General features: G+C 38.1%; 2 protein-coding genes across 5 annotated transcripts; one reads left to right on the plus strand and one right to left on the minus strand.

The window, feature by feature from the left end:
• Positions 1–8: 8 nt before the first annotated feature.
• LOC129294209 (protein SAWADEE HOMEODOMAIN HOMOLOG 1-like) lies at positions 9–4,282 on the plus strand. 2 transcript variants are annotated; one of them, XM_054932396.1, is made up of 9 exons: positions 9–458; positions 1,376–1,461; positions 1,589–1,634; positions 1,772–1,862; positions 2,713–2,773; positions 3,365–3,416; positions 3,548–3,691; positions 3,777–3,896; positions 3,978–4,282. In XM_054932396.1, exons 1-9 carry the CDS (start codon positions 402–404, stop codon positions 4,020–4,022), a joined length of 702 nt encoding a protein of 233 aa, XP_054788371.1. In that variant the 5' UTR covers positions 9–401; the 3' UTR covers positions 4,023–4,282. The 2 variants fall into 2 exon arrangements, with proteins under 2 accessions (XP_054788371.1, XP_054788370.1); XM_054932395.1 differs by having other exon boundaries at positions 12–458; positions 2,710–2,773.
• Positions 4,283–5,418: 1,136 nt separating this feature from the next.
• On the minus strand, positions 5,419–12,778 carry LOC129294342 (casein kinase 1-like protein HD16). 3 transcript variants are annotated; one of them, XM_054932628.1, is made up of 20 exons: positions 12,081–12,778; positions 11,358–11,489; positions 11,198–11,271; positions 10,612–10,681; positions 10,469–10,524; positions 10,298–10,369; positions 9,839–9,933; positions 9,675–9,741; positions 9,465–9,594; positions 9,133–9,351; positions 8,902–9,044; positions 8,648–8,822; positions 8,391–8,481; positions 8,080–8,237; positions 7,799–7,987; positions 7,518–7,712; positions 6,425–6,501; positions 6,286–6,321; positions 6,086–6,173; positions 5,419–5,704 (listed from the first exon to the last, which is right to left on the minus strand). In XM_054932628.1, the coding sequence occupies exons 1-16, from the start codon at positions 12,456–12,458 to the stop codon at positions 7,653–7,655; spliced, it is 2,109 nt and encodes a 702-aa protein (XP_054788603.1). In that variant the 5' UTR covers positions 12,459–12,778; the 3' UTR covers positions 5,419–5,704; positions 6,086–6,173; positions 6,286–6,321; positions 6,425–6,501; positions 7,518–7,652. The 3 variants fall into 3 exon arrangements, with proteins under 3 accessions (XP_054788603.1, XP_054788601.1, XP_054788600.1); XM_054932626.1 differs by having other exon boundaries at positions 6,425–6,556; XM_054932625.1 differs by having other exon boundaries at positions 6,425–7,712.
• Between the last annotated feature and the right edge of the window lie 332 nt (positions 12,779–13,110).

The raw sequence follows: 13,110 nt of genomic DNA on the forward strand, positions 1-13,110 counted from the left end.
ACTAAAAGCTATGAAGGATGAACGGCACAGATTTCATTATATTGAACATTCGATGGTGAAGAGGAACCATTCGGCTCTCCCGGCCCAGATCCATGAAAAAGCCCATCGCTTATTAAATTACGGGCTTAACTGACATTCTCATCTCCTGACGTGACGGCGGATCATCCCCACTGCTGCCGGAAGCAGGTGGCTCGGCACTCGATGTTCCCTGAGTTCCCCTCGCCAGTCTAATACGTTTTTGCAAATACCCCTATAAATGCGAAAACACAGTAACAAAAGTGGGAATCCTTTGCTAGGGTTTTTAGCTAATCTGGTGCTTGGTGGAGCGAAACACAGAGCAATTCAACCATAGCAGCGCTTTAATTCTATCTTTATCTTCTTCTCAAAACAGAGGTGCTTCCATGGACCGCTTGCGTCCTCGGAACAGACCGGTCTTTTTTGGATTCACCAATGCTGAGGTATAATTGTATTACTCTTGTCTTCTTTCCTGAAAAAATTTTAGGTGAATTTTTAAACTCAAACATAAACTGAGGCAGCCAATAGACTTTAGATGAAGCCTATATTTAATTGTTGTTTGGGAATTGGTAGATTCATCCGTGTCTGACGTTAGTTTTCAGCTGTAATAATTTCTTAGCGGGCACGTGTGAGATCAATTACGTTGGTGGAATTTTAATCGGGAATGCCTACGTTCATTAATGTGTCTCATGGATGGCTATTCTATCGTTTGCATATATAAACGCATGGAGCATTATCTATTGGCTTATTTATCCTGTTATCCTGAGAACATATCTTTTTCTTAGCTGTGTGATTCAGTCTCCTATATTGATCGATACCGAGATCTGCTTTGGGCTTATTACTTGTTAGACATGCCTGAAGGAATTATTGTCCTGGCTCCCCCACAACCCCACCCCCCACCCCCCACCCCAAAAAAAAAAAAAGCCAGTCTTCCCTCTCTGCCCTGCATGGTTTAACAATACTCATGCGCAATAAGGAGTGATGACTGGGGAAGCTACTTTATGAGAGCCTTGTCTCTATTTACTATCTCTAGCATTGTACGAACTTCTATTACTACAGTAAATATAACAGTATCTGTGTTCTGAGAGCGATGGCACTCTTTTGAAACTAATGGCAAGTTGGTTCCTGTTTAATGAACTTCAAAGATTTTCTGATATGCTAAGACCGTTAGTAAAATAATATTGAAATCATGAAGACGCAATAGCATTTAGATAACGATGCAGAATGTTTCTGCAATGTATCAAATATTGTTATTAGTGTCATTAAATCTTCGTGGCCTGTCTTAGCATGTAAATATGAGTCTACTTTGGAGGCTTATTATCTTAAAATGAATTGACTTTCCCGGCACCATGGTGAACAGATTGAGAAAATGGAAAAATTGCTTAAAGATTCAGGGGAAGAATCACTGGGCAAGGAGTTTTGCCAAAGACTTACTAAAAGTTTTAAGTGAGTTTCACTCTGGATGCTCTAGTGGTATAATTTTCAATATTCGTTGATTTTTCTTCTGGTGATAAGATAAGATGCTTGTGTTATCCTGAAGAGTAAGTGCTGTTTCCATATTATCTCTGTGCAGCCGCTCCTCTGGTCGCGCTGGCAAACCAGTCATAAAATGGACTGAGGTAAATACAGTTTTCTTATATATCACGTGTATCATTCAAGTTCCAATCCGCCTTTTTTTTATTTTTGGCTTTTAGCTCTCTCATTCTTTGTAAATTTTTAATTATTCCTTTTTTTTTCTTTTGGGGAGGATTCTTAGATACAGAGTTGGTTTCAGACAAGGCTTCCAGAACCACCCGAAGTCCCCAAAAACAAGTTGACTCATACAAATGGTCTTGTAAGTAAGGAAGGTAAGAGCTCCTGTATGCTTAATGGATCTTTAGCATAGCTCCTTCTTCTACTTGTGAGTTTCATCCTTTTATGTAAAACTTATTTTTATGCGTTCATTGGATTTATCTTCTTCTCTTGGCTCCTTATATGCGTTTCTGAGCTTCATTCTTTATGTAAAACTTCATGATTTTTCAATTGTTGCTTGTTAGAACTATACTATCTTCTTTTCTTGGTTCACTCCGTATGTTTATCTTCTGACTTCTGAAGTGTAAATGATCTTGACATAAAACGCATCAACACATCATTGCTGGTTTAATCCTAAAATCTTTGACTGCATGTGATTAGCTCTAGCATTGCCACAAACAAACCCTGAAAGGGAAAAAATTTCCTTAACAAATTCAATTCTTCCAATGTTGATAATTTCAGCATAGCGGTTTAAAAGGTTGGTTGTTTAAATTATTATTTTCACAATTTCTATGATGGTTCTAGTTGTGATATGTACTTCCTCGGCTGACAAGTTTATGGTTGGTGTGCTTGGGTTTCATGTTGCGAATGTCCTTCATTCATTTATTTGGTATAAGATCATGAATGTAATGAAATCATTGTGTGAAATTGCTTTATGGTATTTGGAATATATTCCCAAAATAAAAATAAAGACATCAAAGTAGCAGATTTTTGCTGCAAAGCAGGAAGCAAGAGCAGCATAGCCTTCCGTAGCCCCTTCTCACATTTTAGTTCCTCTTCATTGATTTAAGCTAGCAGATATGCTTGTTTTATAGATAGATATTTTGGTCAATGTGCAGTTTATTGTATCAAATCCACTTATCTTGTGGAGGTTATTTCTGAAATGGAATATTTACTCTTTAGTAGGAATTATCCGAGACCCATCAGAGTTGGAATTTGAGGCAAGATCATCAAAAGATGGAGCATGGTGAGCATTTATGTCAGCTTGCTTGAATTCATTTAGTAATTTGTAAATTGCTGAAGTGATGAGATTGAACCACATTGTAGCCCCTTGCCCACAGAGAGTAAACATCTATAACTAAATGCTTCTCTGCTTCAAGCTTGTCCTTCCCATGCTGCCTTTGCCGTCTCAATTGTTGAAATTTAACACTGATGGAAGTTAAAGATATTGACAATCTCATAAAAAACAATCATAAATCATGTGATACACTGATATATGTTGCTGAACTTGACCACCTCCTTGCATTTGTATGAAAACAATCAAATAGCTTCCTCCTTAAGGCTGTTGTAGGAATATTGATCAAACGGGAAGCATGGCATGGTTTTTACAAAATATTGCTCACTTAATCTTGTCCTAACGCCCTGAGTCTGTATAGTTAGTTTGAGCTACGTGACCACCTCCAGGCTTTTATAACACTTGCTATCACAGCAGGGGGGGATAAAGTGATAGTGGCAATCATTAAAAGAATGCTGAATAATATTTGTTAGGGGGTGATGACATGTGATGGTGTCTTAGACGAGCCTTATTTTTCAGATGTGAGGTTTTGATATTCTGCAGGTATGATGTTGAGAAGTTTCTTGCCCACAGATTTCTCAGCACAGGTGAAGCTGTAAGTTTTCATCATCTTAAGTTCCATAGCGTAGTACTGCCAGGCTTGATGTTCGGTTTGATCATCTTGACACTCCCAAAAGAAAGAGTGGAAAAGTTTCGTCTTTGATACAGTTTTGCCCTTTGTTAAAGGAAGTCCGTGTCAGATTTGTTGGATTTGGAGCTGAGGAAGATGAGTGGGTCAATATAAAAGATGCAGTGAGAGAACGCTCGGTGCCTTTAGAAAATACTGAATGTTCCAACCTAAAAGTTGGAGACCCTGTCTTGTGCTTCCAGGTGATTCAGACATTAGCGTGCTGACCATAATTTTCTTCCTTTCAGTGTATTTTGCTTTCATTTGACAAAATAATTTGGGTTTCAGGAGAGGAGAGATCAAGCAATTTATTATGATGCCCATGTTTTAGAGATCCAAAGGAAAATGCATGATATCAGAGGCTGCAGGTGTCTCTTCTTGATTCGGTATGATCATGACAACAGTGAGGTACGAAATATTTCCTTCTCTGCTTGTGCTAACAGGTTATTGGTTAATGCAAAATTTTCATTTTCATTTTCCCGTTTTCAGGAAAAAGTTCGCCTGAGGAGACTTTGCCGCAGTCCAAGATCCTAGGTTTAAATTCTTGTCCAAAAAAGAGAAAATTCTAGGTTTACATGGTATTAATCAATTTTTGAAATTCAGCTGCGTGGCCTCAGCCTTTGGGCTTCCGCAACGAGCCTGATACGCGGCGAGAATCAGCATGCGGCTGAAAATACCTGTGTTTCGGCTTGTTCATATAACTTTAATTGCTGAAACATGGAATTTTGTTCACTTGTTGGGCGCCGTGGAATAGGTGCTTAAGCCATCAGTTTAATTTGCGGATCAGCGATTAATGTGCTGCCTTGCAGTCATAAATGATCTTATTTATATATATATATATATATATATATGAGAGACAAGCTAACACGATAATACTATCTTCGCTGCGAGGCAGGCTCTAACATGATAAAACTATTTTCGCTGCCAATTAACTGGGATGCAAAATTCTCACTACGTCGTGAACTCACATTACCTATTAAATTGTGCCCTGAAATTGGTTGTAGGTTTCCCATTAACGTTCACACGGGTCTTACTTGGATTCTCTTTACAGCACATGTTCCTTGCGATGATACGTAAATTATTTAAATGTAGTTTTAACAATTGGCTTTCAAGTTTTATTGAGTTTTGCCTTTTTAATTTTTATAGTTTTCTCTAATGTTTTCAATCCTTATATAGTTTTAAAAAATTAAATGACATTTGTGTTTAGGCTCTTATAATTTTATTTTTTTAATATTTTTAGTCCATGTAAAAATTAAAAAACTGAAATAATTATAGGAATTAAAAACAAAATCCTATAAAATTATGAGGAATAAATATTACATTTTCCCTTGACAATTGTTATAAGATTTTTACCTTTTTTTTTCAATGATAAATTTATTATTATTATTTTAAAATTGGCCATTATGAATTTATTATTTTAGATTTTACGTCCATTAAAATTTAAGAGTCATTTAAAATGTGAAGGAAAAAAAAAAATCACTTGAACCATTTAAATTCAATCAAAATAGTTCAGAGATGATGAGCATGATCTGCTTGTTATCCCCGCGTTTTGCTTTGCACTTGTGATTGTATCCGATCCCAGCAAATAGGAATCTATTGGAACCCAGAACCTGAAGAAGTCGATCCAGCCTGAAGAAACCTTGTCCAGATCTCAAAAACGGCTTCGATCTAACCATTCCAACTCCGAGTCAGACTGGGCCACAGCCAACCCCTTCATATATGTACCCCTGAACGCATGAAATCTCTTGGAACAATTGTCAGCATAATATAACGCTACTCATAAATGCATAAAAACAAAAAACACGTTTAATTATTAATAACTTAACCCTGTTCGAATTTTATTCTCATTGATCATGTTTGCTGGCTATGTGCTGCGGTACAAATTGAACGCGCAGCACGGTAGGGTGAAGGAGTTAGTATAGACAAATCCTAACACTCGGACAGTATCAGACTATCCGTGAAATTCTCATTTTTTTTGGAAAATCTGGCAGTCATTCATAAATTGAGTCCAATTGAAATCTAAATAAAATTTAGGCTGAACTGCCCAGGGAAAAAATAATAATAATAAGCGGCAAAAGTTAGCAGGGCATTGCCAGCTCGTCCTTGGTTCTTTTACTATGATACTGTCTCTTACAAGGAGGTCTTGCAAAAGTCAGATCAGGCCAGAGCATACCATCTTCAAACTTGGTCGCGCAGTCATGCAGTCATCTGAAGCCCTGACAAAGACGCCAAACGCTAAATTAGATTAAGCGGCTCTCATCAACAACGCCACTTATTTCATGAGCTTTTCAAAAAATCAGTTAATATTTGTTAACCCATCCTCCAATTTTACTGGAACTACCAAAATCGCAACTAACAAGCACATCAAAAAGTGCAGCACTTCAGCATGGACCTCACCGACATTTTAAGGATACTCATATCCGATCAGCGGATTTCAAATTTCAACTCAACATCATTACCAACATTAGATTTTATCAAGAAACCATGTTTGGAAGTCCACAGTGCACAAAAATATTATATTGTTTTGTCAAATTTGGCACTAGATATCTCACATATTAAAGTCTTCAAATATTTTAAAAGGAGTAAAATTCACTTACACTAAATCAGAAACTAAACTTCCAAAGCTTCCCCATGAGTAAGAATGGTCCAGCATCATGATTATGGTTTGAAGCAAAATGTTCGGATCTGCAAGCCACCACAGCCATAGAATGTCAATGAAATACCTTCGAAAACAAAAATTTGTGTTGAGAGAACAGCCAATGGCAATAAAAGAGAACAAAGAGAATCAAAACATCACCAAAATGTGAGAAACCAGAGGGAAATGCCATTAGGCCTGGTATACATCAAACATGAAGAAAAAAGATATCAGACTAAGCAAACAACTTAGTTGCACAACAGTACATGAGAAATGCAATACTAGCTTGATTACTAAATACCTGCCTCACGCCCAGTGAACTCTCAGGTATTACAGGAGTCATCACACAGGGGTACAAGATACTTCTGGTCACCTTGACTGAGCTTCCAATGGAGCCAACCTCTTGTCAGAATGAAAAGTGAATCTTGCCATGCTTGATATTAGAAAAATAATCAAACAAAATTATGCACTAAATCATAAAGGACTAGCCAGAAGCCAAAGCAGATTTTGGATACTGGAAGTAAAGAGTAATTAGAACAATGGAGATGGAGATGTGTAACTGTCAAAGTCAGGAAGGTTGCAGAAAGAAGATTTTTTTTCTCAATGCCAGAAGATAAACAGATTATCTAGTAGCTCCTCTTCTAAAAACAACTCAATGCTATATATATAATATATTCAAACATTTAGATGCCATAACCTTCCAAGAGAGGTAGGAAAAATAATGTTTGACCGACAAAACAAAACTTTTTCAGACTCACTGACTAGTTTCTGTACAAAGAATCAAAACTCTATCGTAACTGAAAAATGAAAAATCAGTACAAATCTGGAAATTGCATCCTTTATTTAATGCGGAACACCCCCCCCCCCAAGTAGCATTTCTTGAGATCAACCCACAAAACAAACACGTCAAGACGTAAGCAGCCATAACTAGTGTAACAGACAATTAAGATGTTTTGATAACAATAACAAATCAATTACAAGATGATAATGTTATAAGAACAACTGATCAATTACAAACTGCTGCCACAGAACACAACTTCCCATGTTCAATGTCTACCCAAGAAGCCGTTAATTACTTTACGTGAAAAGAGGGAAGAAGGTAGAGGATCTAATTACAAGATTGCAAAGTCGAAGGTCTCCCGTTTCCCCTGGAAAATCATAGTTGCACATTTGCGAAATGCAAAATATCTTCAATAAACAAAAGCCTGACCTGTGCACATGACTTTGAAACAGTAATTATCTGTTCAATCTATACAAAACTTTCTATCTCAAGACTTATCCAAATGGACACGATCTATATTTGCCTACAAGCATGTTGACACAGTTGACATAAAGTGCACAAGTATTGTATCAAATGATAAGTGATGACAACCATGAAGAAAGGTTTAGCATACATCAAGGCTGAACTGCATTGTTCAAAAAACTTGTCTAGAGGGTCTGGTCTTTCATCCCAAGTGGCTGATGAAAGGATAAGCAGGATCATGCAAGAAGTAAAAAAGATGTCAGCAGGAACAAGAAAGCTCAGCAGCTCATGAAACTGTTCTTCCATAACAAATAGATGCAATGTACAGGTTCTTTGCCCATTTTTCCTGCATGAACACAACAAATCAAACATAAAAACAACAAATTCATGAAATAGCGGTGGATTGGGCAAAATTTCAGGTGCAGTAGCCACCTTAACATGAGTACTAGGGAAAGCAGAAGTCCGAAGTGTCTCTTGAGTTTCATCAGCTGGTTTCCTTCTTGGTACACTAAGAACGAAGGCAGCTTGGTCCCAAGTTGCTGCAGTTGATGTGATGCGGTAACCACTGTCCCACCTACGATGAATACCTTCACTGGGATATAGGAAATCAAGTTCTACAACCTGGCATTAATTGCAAAAGGAAATGAGTCAGATATAATTCTTTAGCGCCTGAGATTTCTGACTGTTAAGATACTCAAGAGTCCCAGCAAAACCTGGTCTGAAAATCCCGCACCACGGGACATGACAATTGCCCATCTACTCCCAGCAGTGGCCATGCTAGTGACGTAAAACCCTTCTCTCCATTTTTTATTGATCCACTTGAACGGAAATGAATCACTGACTTTATATGACTGCTGTAAGTACTGGGTCCCTGAAAGCAGTAGAAGTGAAACAGCAGTTTAAACACAAACTTCTAGTTCTTGCTAACAGGTCATTGTCAAATTCCAAATTAGTCGAGCCAATTATTGTCATCCCAAATACAAAAGCCTGACGAGTGATGAGTAATGGGTCCAAGGATACTTACCTTTGGACATTACAACCAATGAACTACAATTATTAGCTCCTGCTATTGCACTAATGTAGTAATTCTTCTCCCATTGCTCCATAATCCATTCCTACAAAAATAACAGACGTGACAAGTTTATCAACTTCCATATGTTTCAAGTAAAGCACAAAAATTGTTGAATAACATGCACTGAATTTCTAATTACTAACATCAAACATGGGATATCTCAAATTGAAATTAATATCTATGCCCAACAGAAACATGGATCATCCAACCTTGTGAAGAAAGTGAGGAGAAAGTTCATAAACTTGTGCACTGAAACCAGTGCCAGCATCCATAATAAGTGCCCAAAGGTTAGAACAAGAAGCCACACTGCTGATAAACAAACCATCCTCATTCCCTTTCTCTATGTGTTGGGGCAGCCGCATATCAGCCACATTGTAATGATACCTACATCAAGAAATAAAAGCTCAAGAATCTGACAGTTTACAAATCAGCTTCAAGAATCTACATAACTTCTGAAGATAACCTTTGCTTCATTGGTCGGCGAGCATTATAAACACTGATCCATTGGGTTGCTGGCATTCCCATTCTGACCTTCTTTTTTGGTTGTTCATCATCATCCTCTTCCATGGTCAATCGCCCTCTCTTATGGCCAACCTGACATATAAGCTATAACGCCACCCAAAAAGACAAGGATAACAATGAGACTTAATGATAGCAAATGACAGAATGTTAGAGAAATTATACCAGCTATTACCTTCTGAGCACCATCAGTATTTATTGGCCTGATGTCCGGATTTGGACCAACAATACCATCAAAGAGGGAAACATACTTCGCATAGTTAGGTTCCTCATCAAACTTCAAATTCACCACATGCTCAACAAACTGCCGGAAAGGTTGAGGACAAAAGCAACATAAAGTTTCAGGGGAAGTGGCCATCTTCTTCTTGCAGACAAGAAATCCTTTATTCTCTCCCTGCAAGAAACGATTGCATTAAAGTAACAATGATTATATTTACCAAAAAAAAAAAACAATAATCATATATATCATCCACAAAAAAAGCTGTTATGTTTCCAGTAAATAATTACCTGATATCCTTGCCAAGGTAATCGACCACGAAGAAGGAAGATGAGAGTGTAAGCAAGAGACTCCAAGTCATCTCTCCTGCTACCTGTTCTACCAAGATGAGCATGCACACTAGCATAACGTACGGTCCCCCTGTAGCAAGAATGGAATATAGCATCAGAGAAACACCCAAAGTTAATTGAGCAGATTCAGATAAACTAAATTAACTTTACCTAAATACATCTGGTCGTTGATCATACTCAACATGAACTCCAGTCGTATGGTCACGCCACCGGGTTGCTGTATTGTGGGAGGAGGGGGAACAAAAATAATATTTTATCACATCTTTGCTGCCAACGGAAATACCAAAGTTTCAAAGGTAAGGTGGTATATTTACCTAATCCAAGGTCAACCAGAAAAAGCCTTTTCTCATCCGGAGTTCCAGGGGGACCAAGCAGAAAATTCTCAGGTTTCACATCACCATGCACATATCTTTATTATAGACAGGAGCATGTTAGATGTTCTTTACAACAACAGAGATCAATAAAATACAAGATTCCACAAAGAGGTAGAAAATTATTGCTCTTAAAGCAACCAAATGCTTGAATCACGTGGTAGTTTCATGATTAGCAATACCTACGTCCTAAGTCATTTAATCTACATGTTGCTTAACAACAAATGATTGACCAAGTCTTTTACACGCTATATATAGAGAGAACATCTAAATGATAACATGCTGTAACACCAATATCTAAATTGCGTGCCAATGTATGGATTAATTAAGTATAACTATATTTCCAATATATTTAGAGAAGGGGGGTCAATCGTGCCAGAGATAACAAAACATGGATATTACCCTCTGGAATGCATCTTCTCTAATATGGAGATAGCCTCAATTGCAATGCATGCCACCATTTCTGTAGACATCCTAAGGTCAAAAATGAGAAAGGGTCAGGTGCACAATATTGACATTAACATTTAAAATGTAGGATGTTATGTTTCAGTACACGTTCATAGAGATACTTACGTGTGCGAGTTGTTATTCCATACATCCCATAGACTAGGGCCGAGCATATCCATGACCTAGATACAATACGGAGCTATTAATACATTCAAACACAACCACAGGCCTACACCCTTTCTCACAGAGCATGAGTACAGACTACATACCATAACATAGTAGTCACCCTGACGCCCCTTGTAATGAACTCGTGGAACACCGTGACTACCACCTAATGCACTGTAAAAAAATTGAGCAGATGCCAGTTATAAGCATTAGACAGACTGAATCATCAGGATGTTAGTCAGCCCTGATAAATTACTTTTGCAACCATATCTTCACTAGAAACATGAAGAGCACAGTGACCAGTTGTTGAAATAAACCAAAACATTCCTGACTACCTCAAACGCATAGAAGTGACAATATACCAAATATCCTTATGATTGAAATTCAATAAAGCCCTAAAGCACATTGAAAATGCTGTAGAGTCCAGAACATCAACGAAAAATTAAATCTTATAATTATTCAACCATGAATCTAATCCTATAACGTATTGCATAGCATGAATTAAAACATGATCGGTATTAATTTTTACAGATAGCAACCAAACATAACCAATATCAATATGTAAATTTGTTTTCAAAAATTACCATATTTCTCCTTCAAATTGATGCTTCAGATGCATTACAATTTCTTTATTTATGCCTAATAGGCGGATAGACTCCAGCTGACTTAAAGAAAAGATAGGTGACTTACTTGTAAACCTGCCACTCGTATGGCGGACCGTAATTACACCCTTTGCTACTTCTATGCTCGAACTTTAAAGCTACCTAAAGCAATTGGGCAAATAAGTAAGTAACAAAGAATCCAAGTTGTGAAAGTAAAACGTCAACAAACGGACGCACTAATAACATACTTCAACGGCTCCAGGCCCAGTTCGTTCATTGCAATTTGTAGCTCCTGCACGCCTGCCAACATAGACCTGTCCAAATCCACCTTTCCCTAATTTTCTATCGACTCTATACGGTGGAGAACCACCAACCTGGACCTGTTACACAAAAAGCAAAAAAAAAAAAAAGGGAGGATTCATCTTCAATAACATGAAAACGATTACATATATTCATGATTCTTCGGTGATACGCTGTAGCAAATCTGACGCAGAACTCAGAATAAAACGACTGGAAAAGTATAATAAAATTCCATAGGAAACAGAACCGTGTTGAGTGGGATAGCAAAGCCTACCATACGCCAGTGCACGAGAGCTATTCCCTATTAGATTACTAAACAACTTTTTTCTCGCATTTCATTATATGCAACAGTACTATCAAGTAGAAGAACAATATTACATAAGAAAAAAAGTTGAAAGACGGAATATTTCGCACTTTCTCGCAAGTATAGAACACTTCAAAATACCATAACGGAACCTCGCAGAGAGACAGAGACAGGCTGCCTCGGAGGTCCAAATGATCCATGGCAGGCCTTCAACTTTTAGACACTTGACTTATCCATTTTTCATAACTTGTGCATGCCTTCGGAAGTCAAAAAAATAAGTACAAATTTTGCCCTTGAACTACTTGAACAATCTCGTCATCCAAATATAGAATAATTAAGGCGGGGGGGAAAATCAAACCAAAACCACCTTCTCAGGAAGGGGAGCTGTATTGCCCTCGTCTTCAGCGGCCGGAGCCTTGTCGGGGCTTCGACCACCGCTGTCGTACTCATCCATGGCCTTTTTCCCAGCTTTCTGTCTCAAAACCCTTAACGGTGCGACTGGCGCTTGTCCTTCTTCCTCGCCTTTCAATGTCCCGGTCAGAGGAACGGCGCCGACGTTCTTGTTTAGATTATTATTTGTTTCATCAGCTGCGATCGCGTTCTTATGCTTCCGATTTGGCTTGTTCTGCGCAGTGGATCTTCTCTGGCGAGTTCTTGGCGAGGGCTTGTCCAGTGCTGCAATCGGACTTGGGTTCGGATTATCTAATGCCCGGTCTCTGCGTGGTCTGCGACGCAGCTCAGGCATCGCAAGGGTGCTGGCCCATAAAGAGGGAGAGGCCTGCGTCAAGATTCATGAAGGTTCCAGAATCATCGACCGAATATATTGATCAGTGCCCAGGGAGTAGAGTGAACAGAAAAGAGATGTTTGGGCGATACAGATAACAGAGGCGATCGAAAAATTATATTATCGATGCTTGGTGAGAGGGAATTTTAGAGATCTGTGGAGGGAAATGAAAAGCTAGAGATTCCAATATTTCTAGTACAGGGATGGGGAAAGAGAAAATAGGAGAAGCTGACAAGCAAATTTGGTGTGGATTTTCTTTCGAATTTTATATGCAAGTGCTTTTTAGCTAATGGCTTTTGTTCCTTATGTTTATGCGTGTAATTGTATCATTTTGTTCCTTATGTTTAAAGAGTTCTGAGTTATTCAGACTTCAATCCACCTCATCCTAAAAAGTTATAACCGTTCGATTTACAATTAGGATCTCGGCTGTAATCTGTGCCGCAATCCCGATCTCTTATCCAAGTATTCTAGTCATAAATCATTCACTTACAGGACACTCAACAAACTGTGAAGATCTATTTTTTGGCCAAAAAGACAAATCATGAAGAGTTTTCTACTATTTGTTTTCATACCTACAATTTTTATTCTAAATGCAAAGCCATGGCAAAAACTG

The sequence above is a fragment of the Prosopis cineraria genome, unplaced genomic scaffold (assembly GCF_029017545.1).
Source record: "Prosopis cineraria cultivar Desert tree isolate PC_DT_omini unplaced genomic scaffold, ASM2901754v1 PC15, whole genome shotgun sequence".
NCBI classification, from domain to species: domain Eukaryota; kingdom Viridiplantae; phylum Streptophyta; class Magnoliopsida; order Fabales; family Fabaceae; genus Prosopis; species Prosopis cineraria.

What these genes read in the sequence shown, in the direction of transcription:
- LOC129294342 (XM_054932628.1), bottom strand. Translation starts at nt 12,458, where the DNA reads ATGCCTGAGCTGCGTCGCAGACCACGCAGAGACCGGGCATTAGATAAT. An exon ending in TGGAATAACAACTCGCACAC is followed by an intron (nt 10,370 to 10,468) that starts GTAAGTATCTCT and finishes TTTTGACCTTAG; the next exon opens with GATGTCTACAGAAATGGTGG. An exon ending in CTCCTCACTTTCTTCACAAG is followed by an intron (nt 8,482 to 8,647) that starts GTTGGATGATCC and finishes TTATTTTTGTAG; the next exon opens with GAATGGATTATGGAGCAATG.
- LOC129294209 (XM_054932395.1), top strand. Translation starts at nt 402, where the DNA reads ATGGACCGCTTGCGTCCTCGGAACAGACCGGTCTTTTTTGGATTCACC. An exon ending in TCATCAAAAGATGGAGCATG is followed by an intron (nt 2,774 to 3,364) that starts GTGAGCATTTAT and finishes GATATTCTGCAG; the next exon opens with GTATGATGTTGAGAAGTTTC. An exon ending in ATGATCATGACAACAGTGAG is followed by an intron (nt 3,897 to 3,977) that starts GTACGAAATATT and finishes TCCCGTTTTCAG; the next exon opens with GAAAAAGTTCGCCTGAGGAG.